Below are 19,628 nucleotides of genomic sequence, written 5' to 3' on the forward strand. Positions count from 1 at the left end.
TTTATTTGTTATATGCAAATAAAGGTTGTGAAGTGAAAGATGAAATACTGCCAGTTCTTTAAGGCATCTCGGAGTTCACAGATGAATAGTGAAGCACTGCTGTGTAGCCACAAGCAGATGTTCCGACTCTCACATTAGACTCTGGAGCAAAGCACATCCAATTATGATCCCCTCCATTTCCAACTTCCATTGTAATTATTTCTGTTTGCTAAAGTGTTATTGCCTTTGCAATTAAGTTCCGCTTTCCAAAAGCCAAGATTTCTGGGGTGACCAACTTCACATGATAGCCTGTGAACCAGTTCACAGGGGCACTAAGCACCCCAAAAGGAAGAAAATCAAGAAAAGGGAAGGTCTCTTATAGTTTAAAGGCACTTTCATGCCTAATTACCTAGAGATAATTCTTTCTTGGTCATGGACCACCATGCAAACAATTTTTGATAAGCTTGGTTTACTTCCAAAACTCACACAGTGAAGAAATAACACAAGAGTAAATATTCAAAAGAGCCTAGTACAGTGTTTCTCAAACTGTGGGTTGGGACCCACTAGGTAGGTTGCGAGTCAACTTCAGGCGAGTCCCCATTCATTTCAATATTTTATTTTTAATATAGTGGACTTCATGCTCCCACCGTATGTTACTGCCTTTGGGGAAATGTTACAGATCTATACTTTTAACAGGCTATTATGTAAATGCTTTTAACAATGATAGTAAATAGGACTTATTCCTGGGTAAGTGTAGGTAGGATTGGAGTCTAGGATTGTTAAAAAATTTCCTGTTTGATGATGTCACTTCTGGTCATGACATTACTTCCGGTGGGTCCTGACAGATTCTTATTCTAAAAAGTGGGTCACGGGGCTAAAAGTTTGAGAACCACTGTCCTAGTATAAAGTCAGTTGCTTTTCATATATTTTACACAGCAGCCTTATTAGGTTATTTAATTCAGAATGCAAATATGGATCTGTACAAATCCATAGAACAATTCACAAAATTCAATAGCATTTTTTTTTTAATTGGAGAAGCTCAGTTTGTGACTGGTTGCAAGCGACAGATAAAATTTTCTCTTGAAGCCAAACTCAGAAATTCCTTGCTTTGCATTTTTTTTTCCGCTGCTTACAAAATAAAAACCTCTGTGGAAACGATGTGAGCCAGAGGCCAACTTGGCTGGAGGCTCTGTGCGAGGTGCCATTTGTCAGGCATCCAGCCTGATGTTCTCATTCAAAGGCTCATCCTGTCAGCAGGCTTGCTCAGAAGGCCATTTGCAAGGCAGCTTTGTTTGCAGTCAAAAATATCCTCCACCTGTTCAAGTGATTCTCTTTCAGATGTGCTCCCTTTAGACATGCACCTCTATGTTACTAATTCTTACTCTTTCCCTTTACTAATTGAAATGCATCTAGCACACCAGAGCACAGCTTTATGTGCTGCCCATAAAATATGCTGAAGACAATTCACTAAATGGGGGGGGGGGGAATCAGTGATTTTATTAGAAGAACTGGACTCTTCGCTCACAACAAGAGAGGAAACTGAACGCTTTCCACATGCGCTGTCTCCGATGCATTCTCGGCATCATCTGGCAGGACAAAGTTCCAAACAACACAGTCCTGGAATGTGCTGGAATCCCTAGCATGTATTCACTGCTGAAACAGAGATGCCTGCGTTGGCTGGGTCATGTTGTGAGAATGGATGATGGCCAGATCCCAAAGGATCTCCTCTATGGCAAACTTGTGAAAGGAAAGCGCCCTACAGGTAGACCACAGCTGCAATACAAGGACATCTGCAAGAGGGATCTGAAGGCCTTAGGAGTGGACCTCAACAAGTGGGAAACCCTGGCCTCTGAGCGGCCCGCTTGGAGGCAGGCTGTGCAGCATGGCCTTTCCCAGTTTGAAGAGACACTTGGCCAACAGTCTGAGGCTAAGAGGCAAAGAAGGAAGGCCCATAGCCAGGGAGACAGACCAGGGACAGACTGCACTTGCTCCCAGTGTGGAAGGGATTGTCACTCCCAAATTGGCCTTTTCAGCCACACTAGACGCTGTTCCAGAACCACCTTTCAGAGCGCGATACCATAGTCTTTCGAGACTGAAGGTTGCCAACAACTATTAGAACACCAAGTTTTATTTGCCACATTTGAGCCTGGATTTTGCTAGGAACGTGCAGTTAAAAACAAAAAAAACAAAAAAACACCCTGGCCCCAGATGTATTATAATTAACTGACAGTGATCCTCAATTAATTTAAGGTTATCAGGTCCTCCTCCAGAAACTGCATACTTTATCCTTAACTGTTCTGAGGAAAAATATAGTCCACCAATAAATGTACACAATAACATGAAAAACTGCCTTACAGTGCATCATGCCATTAGTCCATCTAGCTCAGTATTGTGTTGAGGGGTTACTGAACTGCCTGATTACCCGATGTGGAATCCAACTTTGATGCAAAGGAGAACTTGTGTCTCCACTACTCACTTACCTGACTGAAGCTGTTTCAGGGAGGGAGGGAACCAACTGGTGCCAATGGAAGATTTTTTCCTTGGAAAATAGCAAGCAGTTAGGATGGGGACTCTGGCTAGGGGGAGATTAGGGTGAAAGTCTCCTTTATCCTTGCTATAGTCCCAATAGACAGGGCCCTCATCCAGCAACTGTTACCCTGCAGATGCCTGATCTTGTCTGATCTCAGAAGCTAAGCAGGGTCAGGCCTGGTTAGTACTTGGATGGGAGACCGCCTGGGAATACCGGGTACTGTAGGCTTATACCATAGTCTTTCGAGACTGAAGGTTGCCAACCAACCATCCAACTTCTGTTTACCAAGGAAAGTTAAAGCATGGCAGGGACAGCATTTAACATCATGTAGAGTTTGTCCCACCCATACCTAGACTTAGAGCCTGATCTTGTTCCACCCCCCACCCCCAGTGCTGGTGCTGCAGCTCCAGTGCCGGCACTAGGGCACCACAAAAGTGCTGTAAAACACTCCAACACAGATGGGGAAGATACTGTGCTGGCCAAGAGACCAATGCCAGTTGGGGCTTGGTCTCAGTGCCAGATGGATGCCAGAGAAGAGCTCCCAGTGGTAAGTATCCCCGCCAGGCAGTGGGGAGGCTTTTCAGGGCAGGGGGAAGGCAGGGAGGGGGCAGAATTGAAGGGCAGGCCAGAGGGTGGACCAGGCTTGGAAGGGGCATGGACAGCGACAGAGTCTGCTACTGAATCTTATGCCCCCTCTGGAGCTGCAGAGCCCAACATGGCCCCCTTGGTTCTGCACCATCTCAGGAGCTGGTGTAGATGTGAGGATACCGATTGGGGCCAGCAGAGTTCGGCACAGGATAAGGGAACCAATGTTCACTTAACCCGAGGAAGCTCCGGTGGCTGCTTTGGCCCTGCAGGATACAGCAGTGGCCATTTCGGCACTGCTGTACTACGCAGCACCAGCAGCCCATAGGATTGGACTGTCCAAAAAGTTGCTCATATTCTGATGTAATGGGAAACTGGTTTCATACAAAGGAAACATGGGAAGCTTTCATTCTCGTCTTGCATGTGGAGGAGCAGAGGTGACAGAATATGCGAGCCCAAAGCTCACCACAGCTCATTAGCGATAAGCTTAACAATGGTTTACATGATAACCTGAACAGGACCACTGTCTTTACCAAAACTTTGAAAGTGGTAAATATTATTTCTTTCTCAGTCCAACTGAAGGCAAAAATTTTGGCCTGCCTTTTAAAAAAAATTTCTAAGGCTCCTGAAAGCCAGATCTGGGTTGCTGGTCGGCTACACTGATATAGACCATGATTCTATGGTCTGGATTCTATGGGCAGGAGGTCTGGTCTAGAGGGTTGAGCCTCCATTTGCCTGAAGATAACATCCAAAGGTCGCCAGTTCGAGGCTACCGGCACCGTGCGACCTTGAAGCAGCTGACAAGCTGAGCCGAGCTATTCCATCTGCTCTGAGCGTGGGAGGAAGGAGGCCAGAATGTGCGACCAGATCAAGAAAGAAACATCTGAATGTTGTGGTTTCTTGAAAGACAGAAACCTTCTTTCAAATTGTAAAAATCCCTATGGGGATTTAAATTGCCTGCCTATGTAAACCGTCTTGAAGAAATTCTAAGGAGAAATCTGAGGACCAAGAAAGGCGGTATAGAAATACCTGTATTATTATGATGATGATTATGATTCTCTTACATTACACATTAGTTGTTATTTCAACAGCAAAACTAGCCACAAGAATCACAGAAGTCTAGAATAGCTTTCCATCTACATCAAACAGTGAAAAAGTCTATAATGAGATGAAGGAACTGTACAAGTATTGGAGGCATCCACAGAAGTAATTGCAGATTTGAAAATGGTTGCAGCTCTTTTATGGCAGCTCTTAACTGGATTTCTGTCTGGAGAAAAATATAAAAATCCACCTGCTGGCTCTGCAGGATAATAGCCAATCATCGAGATTCTCTAGCACTGCCATGAGGAAATTAACTACATTGTTGGCAGATTCTGTTTCTCTAGCAGAAAACTGCCCTAACAGGCCATTTCCTTCCATTTTAGTATGCCTTTTACTAAATGGCATACTAAAATGACTAAATGGTTTTAGACACTTATGTTGCTTCCATTAGATAGAGGCCAAAAACAACCATTCCTTTTTTTTTTTTACAAAGTTTTTAGGATATAACATCAGGTCTAGCAATGTAAAAAGTAACACCTCCTAACCAATGGCTAACATGAACATGGTGTGAGTTCTTGTCTTCCATCTTCTTCCTCCCCTCTCCCTCTTCTACTCCATGGTTTGCTCCTACTGTGCTAGAGCATTACTACCCTAGGCATGGTTAACACTGGTCAGAATACCTCACAATCATGGTCTGCAGATGCTATTTAAACCCTGAATTCAAACCACTCAGCCAATTGTACATAATGGCAACACCAGCACATGCATGCATGCATGCACAGTGGGAGGGTACAGAACGGCAGGGAGAGCTTTGTCCCATATTTTAGGTTTTTGAGAAAGAAACAACAGCATATTTCGAAACAAAGCTCTCATCTGACCTATAGATATGGATATATAGATAGAAGATAATAATTTAAAAAAAACAAAACAATCAGAAGGCAACCTCAGGAATTCCAGCACTGGAGGGAGCTACTTGCTAGAAAGAACTTGCTCCCATCACCACCATCATCTCCTCTGGCACCACCTACGTTAGTATATTCATGCTAAATCTCACTGATTTCCATGGGTTTTAACTGAGGCTAAGAGGCAAAGAAGGAAGGCCCATAGCCAGGGAGACAGACCAGGGACAGACTGCACTTGCTCCCGGTGTGGAAGGGACTGTCACTCCCGAATCAGCCTTTTCAGCCACACTAGACGCTGTTCCAGTACCAGCATTCAGAGCGCGATACCATAGTCTCTCGAGACTGAAGGTTGCTAACAACAAGATCAGTATGCTGTTCCACTGGTACATCAGTTTTAGTCCATTGACACTCTAGCACAGCAGCTTTTGCTATTGAGTCATTACGTTACTTTCTGGTCCTAACAAAATGTAGCTCCTCCTGAAGAGCTGAATAGGCCATAGGATGTCATTGGCACTTCCCATAGTAAATGGTCACACCTCCTTGGGGAGACCTGTACAAGAATTCTGGTGCTAGAGATGCACAACAAAGAACAGAGACTGAACTAGAAGTGCAAGTGCCAAAGCTCTACCTGTTTCCCTCAGTGACAAGTGGCTTCTCAGGGTGTGTGGTAGACACCAGTGGCATTGCAATGTCATGTGAAGCATCTCCTGACCCTTCGTGCAGCAATGGGGCATTTTCTTCATCTTCTCCATCATGGGCCTTCTTTTTGCCCCCTGCTCCTGGTGACACTCCATCAATAACATTGCCAAAATTCCCTAGAGATACAAACCACTCGAGATTACACAGTAGCATTTGCATTTGAATCATTTAAAGCATAGGAAATGTGGTATAAAAGTCTTTTAAATTAATTAAGGAAGTTCAAGGGAATGTGACAGAAACTTCATTCCCATGATGTTCACATGATTTCCTTTTGTCTTGTCTATGGACAAACAAGTTTTTGATGCATACCTGAAAAACAGATTTAACTAGAGATTGGGGGAAGAAGACAGGGAGACATGGGCATGTCGACCTTTAACCTTCTGAAACAATATTAATAATAAGCAGTATTATCTGTATCCAGCTTCCGACTGTATACAGTCACTCTCAAAGGAATCTAGGAAAGGTTCATTATGGGTCCATTATACTGATAATGGTTGTTCAGAATTCACATTTTAATAAACCCACATCAGCCTGTCCGTGGCCTTTCTCTGAGGAAAGAATCTGACACAGGAAAGGTTTTATATCAGGAACAAGAACTCCTCTTTATTGTGCAAATACATAAATGAGGTCCTTACACATTCAGCTTCTCCCAAGTCCCTGTTAAAGTAAATATTGCCTTGTTTGCCTATAGGGCTTTTCCCTATACACCCAATTCCTGAAAAGAAATGCACAGCCAGGTTCTCAAACATGCAGGATGATAATTTAAGGGTTTCTGCCCTCCATATAAACAGGAAGGGATATCTCAGCTAAGGGCAGGGCAAAGTAACCTGGGTGAAAGAAGAGTTGACCTACAGTGTTGGATTTTTCTGACGTACTTTCCGGTCCATGAAAATTAATGCCTTCTTTTGAGATACCAGCTTAAAGGTAAAAAAGCCAATATATCATGTTTTGTGACTCTGTGTTGGCATAGGAGTTGGCAACTTGCGTTTGTACCTTGTTTAACACTTATACAGTGATTGTTTTGTTTGTCCTACTCTGCACTTGAGGAACAATCTGACCTAAAATGAGAAACCTGTCCTCCAAGTACATTTGACGTCGCTATACTTCCACAACATTCACATGGCATAAATAGTACAAGAGAGACAGAAAGGCGTTTTTTAGTGCCCTGTTTGGCCACACTCATCAAATCCTGCATCAAGAAGACATTCAAACAAAATAGTTCCATGATAAATGTCACTAAATGACAAATAGGGTCCTTATCTGGAAACCTGAAAAGCCTCAGACAGTCAATACAAAAAGTATTGTACACAATACTGGTCTAGATGGACCAATGCTTGATTCACTAGAAGGCTGTTTCATATGTTCAAAGAAGAATGCTACGCACTCACCAACCGACACCTCAAAGTTTATTGGTTTGTCTCCAACCTTCCTATCAATCATTGTAGCTTCAAAAAATGCCCCGAACAGAAGGAATTCCTCAAATTGTTCTTCATGAATCTGGTAAAGGATGAAAAAGAACACATCTCACTCACTATACGTGGTGCTATCTATGCTGTTGATTATGGCTTAAAATATGTTACAACAAAAAATTAACCACTTAATCCTACCCAGGACTTACACCATAAGTCTGGACCAATAGTGCAAAAGTTGCACCACTGTAATGTGTGCTGGGACTATTGGTGCACAAGGCCAGAGGCCTCACATGCACACCAGCAATTCCCTGACACCAGGGACATGTGGTGTAGGTGTGGCAAGTGAAACATAAACACTCCATCACAGTCCATGGGAAAACACCACAGCTTCCCTGTCTGCTTCCACCTGAGGAAGCTTTCCTTACACCTGAGAAAGGTGGTCTAAGGAGAGCATCCTCAGGTGCAAGCAGGTAGGGCAGCTGTGGTGCTTTTCCATGGATTACAATGGGGTGGTTCTGCCTCACCTGCCACACCCACACTGCACAGCCCTGCCTGACACCCTGGTAGGTCAGCAGCAGCTGAATTTCAGGGGAGGTTTGGGGCTGGTTTAGGGTGGGGAACAGGCCAGGCAGAAGGTAGTTTGGGGCAGGAGGGGGAAGATCTTGGCAGCACTAGTGCGCACTGAAATCCTATACCCCTTTCCACATCTCAGAACACCCCTTGGGTCTCCTTGGATTTATGCTATCAAAATAGTTGGCAGAGGTCACTCATTGGTAACAAAGCAGCCTGCGGGGAGGTAAATAAGGAAAATCTTTTACTGGTCTCCCAGGCCATCTAGTTGCCCCCCACCGCTATAGCATACAGTGCATGCTCTGGCAACAGCACTGCATGCTACAGACTGGCAGTGGATAGGATTGGGCCTTAAGGGAGCCATTTTAATGCAATCTTCAACACCATTCTAAGTGCTCACCACTAGGAAGGAGCACATGCAGGAAGGACATGGCTACACTATACATTTAAATAGGTTTTGAATCCATTTAATTGGCAAAACTTCCCCAAGGAACTCTGGGAACTGTAGTTTGACTTGGATGCTGAGAACAGTCTTTGATAGAACTCTAGATCCCTTACAAAAATAGGATTTGGAATCTCAACCAGTCATATCCCAAGTCTAGGATACTTAAGAACCTGTAAATCAGTTCCTCATTTGGAGACAACAAGAATGATAAAATTTACCTCGGGTGGCACATCAAATGGCTCAACTTCCACATCGGTTGAGTTTGTTTTATCTGAGGTGGAGGGTGACTTTCCCTCTTCTCCTTTCTCTTTTCCTGTTCCTTTAGAGGCTTTGGAGTCCTTGTCCTTGGAAGGCAGTTTTATTTCCTTGATGATCTTTGAAAACTTTGACTCATGGGCTCCTCCAGACAGGATCTCCACTGCAAGTTCAATTAGGAGGCGCCCCCGAAAAGAGACACCTTCACCATAACCTTCATTGAGTTCCTGGTAGTCTTCCATCAAGGAGTGGTTCCTGGGTGATCCATAAAGATTGATCCAAGCAGGCCCAAAGGTTGGCAAGAAGCCTGCAGAAATTACACATGCAATTAACATTAGAGCAACAATGAGGGTCAAGAAACAAATGTACCCAGTCCAAGCAGACGTGCCTACTTTTAAGTCAACCTGCTTGCAGGTGGGCACAGCAGAAAGTTGGCACACCTACCTACTACCAAATTTATATGAGCAGATATCACTCCTGAAATTTAGAAGACAATGTTCCTTGCCATGTCCATTCATCACAAGGAATACTGCAGAAAATCTAGTATCTAATGATGTTGACTTTCCTACAGCAAACCCTGCCAGTGAAGCATTCCTGGTGCAGGCAAAAAAAGTACTCCACTTGTAGTTCTTAGCATTCTTGTGACCCAGGTCAGGACAGGAGTCAATGCTTGACTTCTCAAATGAGACATCCTAAAATGTGAAGCCTTCATGAAAGACTAACTTTAGCTTCCAAAAGCTCAGACTGATAAGTTTTGCTGTGCTTTCAAAAGACTCTGAGATTGAGCTTTTGCTGAAAAGAGTTTTTTGAATGAATTAGGGCACAATCCTAACCAACTTTCCAGCACTGACCGAGCCACAGTGTAGTCCCAGGGTAAGGGAACAAACATGCCCTTACCTTGAAGAGGAGGCCTCCTTGACTGCCTCCACGCAGGTTACAGTGCATGCCACATTCACATGGCTATGTCAGTGCTAGAAAGCTGGTTAGGATTGCCCCCTTAGGGAAACTCTACCCTAATGGCACAGCAGAAGCGTCACTAGGGCTTGCATCACCATCACCTGGTAAGAGAGCTCCTTGCAGCACCTCCATAAGGGACCTCCTCCCATACCAAACCATACAGAATAAATTACAATATCATACACATAGCCTAAATGCAGTGGCATCACTAGGGCTGGTGTAACCCCCAATAACTTTATTTATTTTAATATATATCAATACAGGTCACCCAACATAACAGTAACCAACAACAACAACCAAAATAAAAAAAACAGTGGCCAAGTTGAGGATACACAACGAAATAAGGGTTCTAGTGTTAGCTCTGATACATGGAAATGAGAGCTGACTCATACTAACATCTTACATCCAACATCTTTCCCTGATGTGTCATAACAAAACCTTATTGGCTTTAGGAACAATCAGTCTCATTAGTCAGCTTTGAGATAAAGACATCTGCTTTTTGTTACATAAGGCAGTTGTGTTTTCTTTTTCTGGTTATTTGTCTATACCTTTTGATAAAATAGAGATACTTCAAAATGGTTTGCTTCACTGCATTCTGCATTAAATTATACATTGAATGATATATAATGTGATGGTATTATTTGAAAATACGAAGATTTTAACAATTTTGGCCAATAGTGGTGTCACCCCCCCCCCAACATGTGTCACCTGGTGTGGTCTGTACCCCTTGCAACCCCCTAGCGATGCTACTGTGGCACAGACATTTTTAACAGTTCAGATTTTTAAAACTGACATGTACACAGCTCCTTACCTTTATCACCATCCTGTTCATTTGAAATTTTCTTCAAGTCTATGAAATGTGTGGCTAAGGCCACATCATTCATGCTGCCTTCATCCCACACCTGGATTTTGACCCTTCGACACAGTGGGGGGAACATTTCCTTAAAGACAACCTGTTCGTGCCACACTGGATCAGCACTATTCTTCTGCACTGTTGTTCGCCCCTAAAACGAAAGTTCATGTGCTGTTATGGGCATTTGCCCTCATTCAGAGATCTTGGGCGCAATCCTAACCCCTTATGTCAGTGCTTTCCAGCACTGACTTAAGGGCAATGCAACTCTGAGGTAAGGGAACAAACATTCCCTGACTTTGAGGAGGCCTCTGTGAGTGACACCCAACTGCAGGATCCAGCACATGTCCCATTGGCACCGCTATGCCAGAGCTGGAAAGCACTGACATAAGGAGTTAGGACTGCGCCCCTTGTTTCACATACAGCAGAGATGCTGGGGACACAGCCCACTGAGGATCAATTGCCCTGTCTTCAGTTCCAGCACATTATGTACAGCAAGCATGTCTTCTAAATAAAAGCCCATTTTAACCCATTTTTGTCCAGCCCACAAGTGTACACATTTCATCCCTGTTGCATATATGCAACATTGGGCAGAAATGGCTTAAGCATTACTAATGGAGGATATTAATGAGGCTTCAAAATGCATGCGCTTTTCTGTTAGCTAGCACTGTGAAGAGCATAGTGTTTCACTAAAGATAAAATCACCTCATTGTCCTGTTGTCTCAGACATGTGATTGTTATTGTTCCAGCTATTTAGCTAATGATCATTTTCTTTCAGACAGATTTGGTCATTTTTTTCACAAATATTTCTACAATGTTTTGTCTTTTTAAAATACAGTTTTGAACTAAAATTGTGTTGAATTATAGTTGTCACTTTTTTTTTTAAAAGGGTCCAGCCAAATGGATGAGAATTCAGCAGAGTACAAGCATAAAATGCTGAATGCAAGACATAATGAGGAGGTAGAACAAATATGGAGCCTGTGGCTTTGAAAAGACTCAGAGGTCACACCTTCTCTTCAGGGAACCCAGAGAACTGTAAGTCTCTGAAGGTAACCAGGGATCATTAACAGACAATTCTCAGCAACTGTTACCCTGCACATGCCTGATCTTGTCTGATCTCAGAAGCTAAGCAGGGTCAGGCCTGGTTAGTACTTGGATGGGAGACCGCTTGGGAATACCGGGTGCTGTAGGCTTATACCATAGTCTTTCGAGACTGAAGGTTGCCAACCAATTCTCAGAAACTTGCTGAATTATCACCCCCAAGATTCTTTCACTATCTATTAAAACAGTACGTTTATAACACAGATAGAGCCAAAACGCAGAATCCAGATTGGGATTCCCTTCAATATTTAGCCCTTGAGTTTTTACATCATTTGTATACTGGTATTTATATCACATCACTAGAATACTAATTAACATCACCAAATGTATTCTTAATGTACAATAAAGTCCACAATTCACTCAACATTCAAAAAAGTAATTTGAAGATTTCTAGCTTTTGAGGGTTAGTTAACAGACAGGAAAGGCCTACATTTGTGCCCTCTATGTCTCCTGTTTACCATTTGGCCCGCAAATGTGACCACCACAAATGGATCCACGAGGTCTTTGCTGTCACCCATAAATGCTTTGGTGACGTTGGCCATGATGCTTGAGTTCATTTTGGGGAGCCCTTCAGCTCTGTAGATTCTCACATAAAATCTGGCCCAAGGCCTTTCTGATGGAAATCCCTGGGGAATCAAGAGGTTCCTAAATTTAAAAAAAACAAAAAAACATTCTCTGAAAGGAACTCAAGTGATTTAAAATGAGTGTTGATTAAGACTTTTTGCTCAGCCAATATAATATATAATTAGGAATGGAGAATGTAAAGAAGTTGTGCCATTAAGCCCCTTCCCCACTAAAATATTCCTAGTTATATAGCTAATCACATTATATCCGTGTACAATCTCTGTATACCATACACAAATTACTATTACTGCACACTTGTGCAGTTATTCAAACATTATGTTCAATGGAACGCTGGGAAGAGGTCACAGCTCAGTGATACAGCATGTGCCTTCCAGATTCACTCCCTGGCATATCCAGGTAGGGCTGGGAAAGGCCTGAAACTCTAGATCAGTTTCAGGCTAATTCCAAACAGTGTAGAAGACAATATTTAGAAGAATCAATGATCTTATTCAGCATAAGACAGCTTCATATGTGCAACACAAGTAGAGCAGGACACACAAACTTCACTCTCATTTTTTAAAGTCAGTTGATCAATTTCAAACTAGCAGTTTCTGCTTATGGCAGATGAATCAAATCACTGATTGGTCATAAAATAGGGAGCCACCTGGTCTAATGTAGAAAGTGTTCACATAATGCTGGCAGTTCTGCAGAATGCAACCCAAATTGTTGTCTACCAGGGATGGCCCAAGCTGACCCATCCTGCCACTTGAAACCCCCACCGACAGCATCCTTGACTCACTGTCATGTAGTCCCCCCTAAAAAACACCACATGGAAAGCAGAAATACTGCCCTCTACTTCCTCATGTTCCTCCTTCCTTGTAGAATCGCTTAAAAAAAAAAAATCAGGAGATGGGGGATGCTCTGGGACTGTTCCAATGTGTCCTGCATTTCCCATTTTATTTAAAGGAACTGTGCAATGAAGGAGAAATATAAGGGCTGTCAGTGTCTACTGTAATCCTTCATCTATTATGTCTCAGGATTTTTGCCTTACCTTATACTATGAAACAGGACTTGCTTGTTGCAGTAAGTGTTTAACATTGGTGATATTGTGAAATCTCCCTGCATGCAGAAAACTACCTTGCCAGGAGGTATAGATACTAGAACTCTTTTCCCTGGCAAACTAGTTTTTTTGTACCTATAGTACCTAACAGCACTGATAAAAGACAGACACTTCATGTAAGTGTGATCAAATAGTTCCGTTCTAATATTTGACAATATGATTGAAACTAAGATATTTGAGGCATAGCTACACAAAAAGCATGATTTTATACTAGTTTAACTTTCAAACCCTTGCCCTGGAGAAAGCCTTTGCTTTCTCTGTGGATCTCCATGGTCCTATGTCAGCTATTCTGCTAGTGCAGAATCAAACAGTGGCAGAAAGGGAGAGGAGTAGGATCCGGCCACACATAGGTGCCACTGATCCTGCCCCCTTCCTCCCTGTTCAGCCTCCTTGCCCAGAAATTCCCAGTTCCTACTCCCCATCCCTAGAGCCATTCAGTTTGAGCCAGCGGATGAAGTCTTGGCTGCCAGCAATTGTGCACTTGCCAGCAGAAGTGACATAGGATTGGGCTGCAAGTCTGTCATGCAGGACAGATCTGTCCCTTTTGTCAAGCAGAGAATAGGATTTCCCTTCCCCCCTCCCCCAGCTACATGAGTGCAAGCCACTCAGTAGATATTTGCTTCCCAATGGTATTTAGCTATGGAATCAGAGAGCCAGTCAGATAAAAAGTAATTAAGCCATGACAATACTTCTCTATCTGTTCCTCTGCATCACTTGTTTTCTGAACAGCTTGGATTGCATCTCCTTTCCCTGCAACGCTGATGTCACATTTCAGATATCCCTTGGTTCCTGTCCTGATGTCAGCAGGGTCTGTGAGAAGGGCCCACTTGTCACAAAACTGATGACCTGGAAAAACATACAAGTAAAATATGAATGGCACACAGGGGAGTTTTTGAAATCTCTGTCTCTCAGGGGGACATGCACATTAGCAGTCAGCAAGTTCCTAGCAATAACTATTATATCCACCATGAGAATTAACACTAGGGAACGCTGTGAAATTAAGAATGTGTGCTTTTTTTTTTTTTTTTTTTTTTGCAAGGTAGAGGTCAAGCAGATCACATCCAGACTCATAAATTCTGAATCGTAAATTTGCCACAATATCCTAAATGGCAAGCATTTGCATAATAAACTCCCCGGGAGTCATTTGGGGGCTATATCTTCATCCTAGGCTAGAAGTAGATGTACAAGCAGCTATCTGTTTGTGGCAACCCCTCATCTCCCAAATGTCTTGTTTCACATCCACCTGTATAATGTCAGTTACAACTTATCTATATCATAACATTGTGCACTTCCCATGCACTCCTTGCCAGCAGCTGCCAATGAGGTAGAGCAGTGTTTCTCGACATTTGTGCTGCACCATTTCACATGAGCCACTTATTCAAAGTACCATCAGAAGTAATTGCTGATGACATCATTGCCAGTTACTTCTGGATTGCGAGGCCAAATACGACACAACAAACACCAGTCAGAGGCTCAGGGTAGACAGAAGGGCTTTCTTGATCACAGAGAAGTATGCTTTGGAGCTCTGCCCACTGAGCCGAGCTGCTTACCACTGTTTGTTATGTCGCATTCCTGATCTCGCTGCCAGGCGGCAGATGTCCAGGGGTCCCACAAGTACCACCAGACACCACCTCAAGCACCACTGGTGGTACCCATACCACTGGTTGAGAAACACTGATGTAGAGCAACAAAGGATGATGTCAGCATGGGGCACATTGTACAGGGTGCTATGAAGGAGGGCAAGGAGAACTGGGCACACGATTGCCATTTTTTTAAGTGGCAGCCACAGATATTATACTGTCTAGTACCAGTGCTAGGGAATACAGCAATGACTAATCTTTTTTTTTTATTTGCTGACTTTTCTGCACTGAGAACACAAAGAAGATTCACCCAAGCTCAAAAGCTTGGATACACATCATGCAGACTTATATACAAAGAGGAAATCTATTTTCATGGCTCCCTGCCCAGTATGCTCCATGAATCATAAAAACTGAAAATTTTGGAACTTCCAAAACTAGAGAGATTTTGATCTGGGGTCTGGTGAAGCACTCGTAATGTCTTCCAACATTAGACAATCTGCCATCAAGGATTTTCCAAAAAAAATGGCAAGTCAGAGACCCTTTCAATCTGCCCTGAAATGCAACTGAGGACAAAACTATTGTTGAACAAGAGAAGGGTCAGGGTGAAAATGTACATCATACCTGGCTGGTTGTAAACTGTCCCCAAATCCACTTTAAAGGATCCAATCAATATACTCCCTATCAGTTTGTTGTGCATAACCTGTTGGAGGCAGATGTATGAAAGATTACACAATGAGTGAAGTTTAAAGCTGTGTATAAAGCACATTTCCAAAAGAGTTTGACCACCCTTCCTGTTGATGGCAGAAGTAAGATATCTGGATCCACCACCAATGACTAAATAAAATTGAGCTACTTTGAGAAAAACCTTGGGAACTCTTCCCTCCATGCCATGAACTAAGTAACAGCTATGCAGAAGATTGTCTGGAAAGACCCCTCGGCCCAAACTAGTAGTTGTTCACCATGGAGGGGAAATCTAATGGACACAATATTTCATTGGTTCTCAAACTTTACACAGCGCATCCGTGCTGTTATTTTGCACAGCTCACAATACAAACTTTCCAGTTTCGAAGTCAAAGCAGAATGCAGACTTCAAGCCATTAGTTATTTGATTTTTCTCTGTAAACGCTTTATGAACTTTTTGTTGAAAAGTGGTATATAAATACTGTAATTATTAACAATCCTTTTCCAACTACAAAGCCCTCCCTCCTTTCCAGTATCCCATCTTCCTACCTATTCAGGGCAAAGCACCGTGCCTCTCTGCCACCAGGAGCCTGCCCTGCCCAGCAGCTCTGTACCCTGTATTTTCAGTGGTGGCTGAGCTAGGCGCTACACGATGCACCTGAAATTGACTCGCAACCCACAGTTAGTGGGTCCTGACCCACAGTTTGAGAAATGCTGCAATAATTCGTTTTATTAGCAGCTTTAGGAGAATGATGTAAGTTGGAGAATTGGTGCAAGGCAAAGCATCGACCCCATGTACTTTGGCCTTGATCCATGGCTACTTCTTGAAAATAGATGGTGAGAGTGTCAATGCCCAGTCCTCTCCCTCACCAGGTTATAGCATGCAGTCATGCCAACAGAGGCTGCACTCAATACAATTATGGGAGGGGGTGATAGAAGCCTGCAGGAGGTAAGTAAAATAATTTATTCAAAGCTGACACAGGTCCAAGGAGAGCCAGGGGGGCATAAAAATGGGGGTAAGATCCTGCATGCTCATGTTTTGCTAGATACACCCACACCCTCTATCAACACAACCTGTTACTACTCCTCACTGCCCATGGCCTACTCCCCCCCCCCCATTTTGAATAGAATAATAATTCTATTCATTTTGAATAGAATAATTGAATTCTAGCTATCTATATTCAAAAGTTTAGTTGGTTATTTTAAATGCAGAATGTGAAATGCCCATGTGCACCTTCTTTTTCCTCCATGATGATCACATAGCTCTTCAGGTCCTAATGACTGGGCCTTCAGTGAGCAGTGGGTCTAATAAAAATGCATTAAAAATTGGTTACTGTGTTTAATAAAGTACCACAATTTCTGGGGGGTCTGAGTGTAAACTGAATGCTAGATGCAAGGATGTGGTAGTGAGATGCAAGTATCTTGTGGTCTTGTGCGTGCTTCCTGAGGCATCTGGTGAGTCGCTGTGAGATACAGGAAGCTGGACTAGATAGGCCCTGGGCCTGATCCAGCAGGGCTGTTCTTATAATACCATTTAAGTCTGCAATGTTCATTCACAGGTCTGATTCATATTTCATGCACAGCAAGACAAATAATGTCTGCCCTGTACAATGAAATTTGTTCCCACTGAGAAAATAATTATTTTGGCAGTTTTTTCCATTTTATTCTGCCAAAATAGTTTATTCCCAAGGCAGTGCTGTAAGGCAACAAAAATGAATTTGATTATTACAACACTGAATGTTATCACGGCAGTAGGTTAACATTTTCTTTCAAAGCTACACTACATTTGTCAACAGGTATAGCAATCAAAGACCAGTACCTCCTCCACCAATGCATAGCCCAGAGCCTTGAGAACTACACAAGGAGGCATTTTACACTACTTGCAAATCTGTCCTACTTTCTGTAGTCTGAGAACTAGCATTTACAGTCTGGTAAATTGCAATACGATGCTGATATAGGCGTGAAAAACAAAACACAGGAGCCAAATCATTGAAAATTGACTTGGTAATACATGGTTCTATTTCAACTACTTCTGCTTCCATGATCAAAATGTAGTGTTAAAAATACATGAACAAATTAGCAAAAAATTATCTAGTCAGTTGGGTATTTGTACAAAGATGAATCTTTTATAAATATTCAAACCTCATCTCTAATGCACAAGTGAGAAATCTCCACCCCTCATCTCTCGGCTTTCAGTAAGCTGACAGCAGCTTACTACCTCAGAACAATTCCTTGCCCACTAGGAGATGAATACTCACAGAAATTTTGATAATTTTGTCGAATAGATGTACTTGAGGCCCAAAGAAGTCAAACACAAAATACTAAAAGAGAGGGGAAATACCAAATTAGTATATTAATAGCATTGACAAGGTATGACACAACCTTAAAGGTCAACGTTCAAAAGGTATTAATAAGAGAACTATAACAAATTATAGGTAAGCAAGCATGTAAAATAAAATAAAAAAGAATGCAAAATATCAAATTATGGATGCACTGTAGGTATAGCACTTATGAAGTATGCAGTGGTGTCACTATGGTTTGCCTCACCCGATGCAGGGTGCAGCATGTCGCCCCCATGACGGACCTCCTCCCATGCAGCGGGTGGGCAACGGCCTGGGAAGCCGGCATGGTGATGCACCATCTTCCCGCCCCGCTGGGTTTTTGACTATAATGTTTGATAGACTAGAGATATTCCAACATGGTTTGTTTCATTGCATTCTGCATGAAATTACGCATCGAATGATATATGACATGACACCTCACTGGGTTAGGGGGGAAGCATCACATGCTGCCTCAGGCATCAGGTAGTCTTGGGTATCACTAATAGAATTTTCAGCCTGCTTAAACTACAATCCCCAGAGTTCTTTGAAGGGAGGCCATGAAAGTTATACTTAATATAACTTTATAGGGAAGGTATGCCCCGTAGGGCACAATCCTAACCAAGTCTGCTCAGAATTAAGTCCTATTTTGTTCAATGGGGCTTACTCTCAGGAAAGTGTGGTTCAGATGGCAGCCAAAGTGAGGAAAATTGAAGCACCAAGCCTTAAACTGAGACATATTTATTTCAACCATATTTATGTCTTTTTTCATGAAAACAAAGCTTTGAGAGTCAGCTGCCACTTGGGTTTTGTGGCTTCTGTCTTATCTTTAGCACTTGGGTTTTGTGGCTTCTGTCTTATCATTGCAAGATTGTAGCAATACAGTGGAGTAACACAGGAAAAAGTACATACTTCATTATAAAATGGAGCATTAGTTCCTTCTTTGACGGTTGTCTGCTTCTTTTCATCCCCAACCTCTATAATTACCACAGGATCAATGTTCTCACCCACAAGCTGCCGAGCTTCAATTATTGTTATGGCAATCTGCAAGAGTGAAATCATCAGGGTTTATGGTTTCCTGTTGCACTGGAAGGCACTGAGAGAGTTTTGGGTCTTTCAGTAACATTGATCATTATTTGTACTTTACCTGATAAGTTTGGGATTTCACCTCTCCATCGTGGATCTTTGACTCCACCTTTGCTCTGTTTACATTTCAGAAAACAAGGATACACATCAACCTTTAAGAAGATACATTTCTTTGTTTCTTTTTTTTAATAACTACAAAAATTAGTGCAGTTTTAACTTTCTATATTTCTTTGCTATTTACACTGAGATCACATAAAAGCAATTCAGGGAGCTCATATAGTTCAGTGACAAGTTCATAAATCAATGACATAGCATATACTTTGCATGTAGAATATAATAAACTCATCCCGTTAGAGAACTTTGGTTTGTCAGGGTAGAGTGTATTGAAATAGAAAGCCAGATAAACTGATTGAGTATTCAGCTGTTTAATTTGTTTCCAGATCCATGGCAATGAGCTGAACTTGGGTGTGGATGCTTGCACTCAAATCCCAACTCTGTGAGGAAATAACAGTCTACTGGCCTCGGTTTCTCTTCTTTAAAATGGGAATAATAGTGACCTACCCACAAGATTTTTGTGAGGGATATAAAAGTTGTAATGAGTGATGTTGTTCGCAAGGACATAGCAGTAAATAGCAAAATTTCTGGGACAGGAATACAGAAAATGACCTCATTTGTCAAAAGCACCCCTAGAACTATGACAGAGCACAGGTTGTTTCAATAAAACTTCTGATGACCTTAGATAACACCGCAAAAGGCCTTGCTTCTCTAGCTGAGAAATCGCAGACTCAAGACGATGAGTTTGTCAGGATTAACTGGGAAGGACTAGCTAAAAATGCTCAATAAAAAACTGAAATCAAATTGGCAGAAAAATTACCATTAATCCTTTCAGCCTCACTTGGATACGCATGGTTAAATAGTCATTCCTCATTTCTTGTAACATGGCAGGCAGGGCC

At 42.4% G+C, this 19,628-nt stretch overlaps 1 protein-coding gene and 2 pseudogenes across 3 annotated transcripts in view; 2 read left to right on the top strand and 1 right to left on the bottom strand.

The window, feature by feature from the left end:
* FER1L6 (fer-1 like family member 6) overlaps positions 1–19,628 on the bottom strand; it is a 106,102-nt gene that overhangs the window by 57,972 nt on the left and 28,502 nt on the right. For all 3 annotated transcript variants that reach the window (XM_066623238.1, XM_066623239.1, XM_066623240.1), the window contains exons 4-13: positions 18,737–18,791; positions 18,502–18,633; positions 17,530–17,592; positions 15,212–15,290; positions 13,700–13,856; positions 11,785–11,971; positions 10,187–10,379; positions 8,382–8,725; positions 7,125–7,233; positions 5,666–5,852 (exon numbers count right to left, since the gene is read on the bottom strand). In XM_066623238.1, coding sequence (XP_066479335.1) covers positions 5,666–5,852; positions 7,125–7,233; positions 8,382–8,725; positions 10,187–10,379; positions 11,785–11,971; positions 13,700–13,856; positions 15,212–15,290; positions 17,530–17,592; positions 18,502–18,633; positions 18,737–18,791 — 1,506 coding nt within the window. The remainder of the gene's footprint in view (positions 1–5,665; positions 5,853–7,124; positions 7,234–8,381; positions 8,726–10,186; positions 10,380–11,784; positions 11,972–13,699; positions 13,857–15,211; positions 15,291–17,529; positions 17,593–18,501; positions 18,634–18,736; positions 18,792–19,628) is intronic.
* On the top strand, positions 2,621–2,737 carry LOC136649831 (5S ribosomal RNA; annotated as a pseudogene).
* Positions 11,302–11,418, top strand: LOC136649859 (5S ribosomal RNA; annotated as a pseudogene).

The sequence above is a fragment of the Tiliqua scincoides genome, chromosome 4 (genome assembly GCF_035046505.1).
Source record: "Tiliqua scincoides isolate rTilSci1 chromosome 4, rTilSci1.hap2, whole genome shotgun sequence".
NCBI classification, from domain to species: domain Eukaryota; kingdom Metazoa; phylum Chordata; class Lepidosauria; order Squamata; family Scincidae; genus Tiliqua; species Tiliqua scincoides.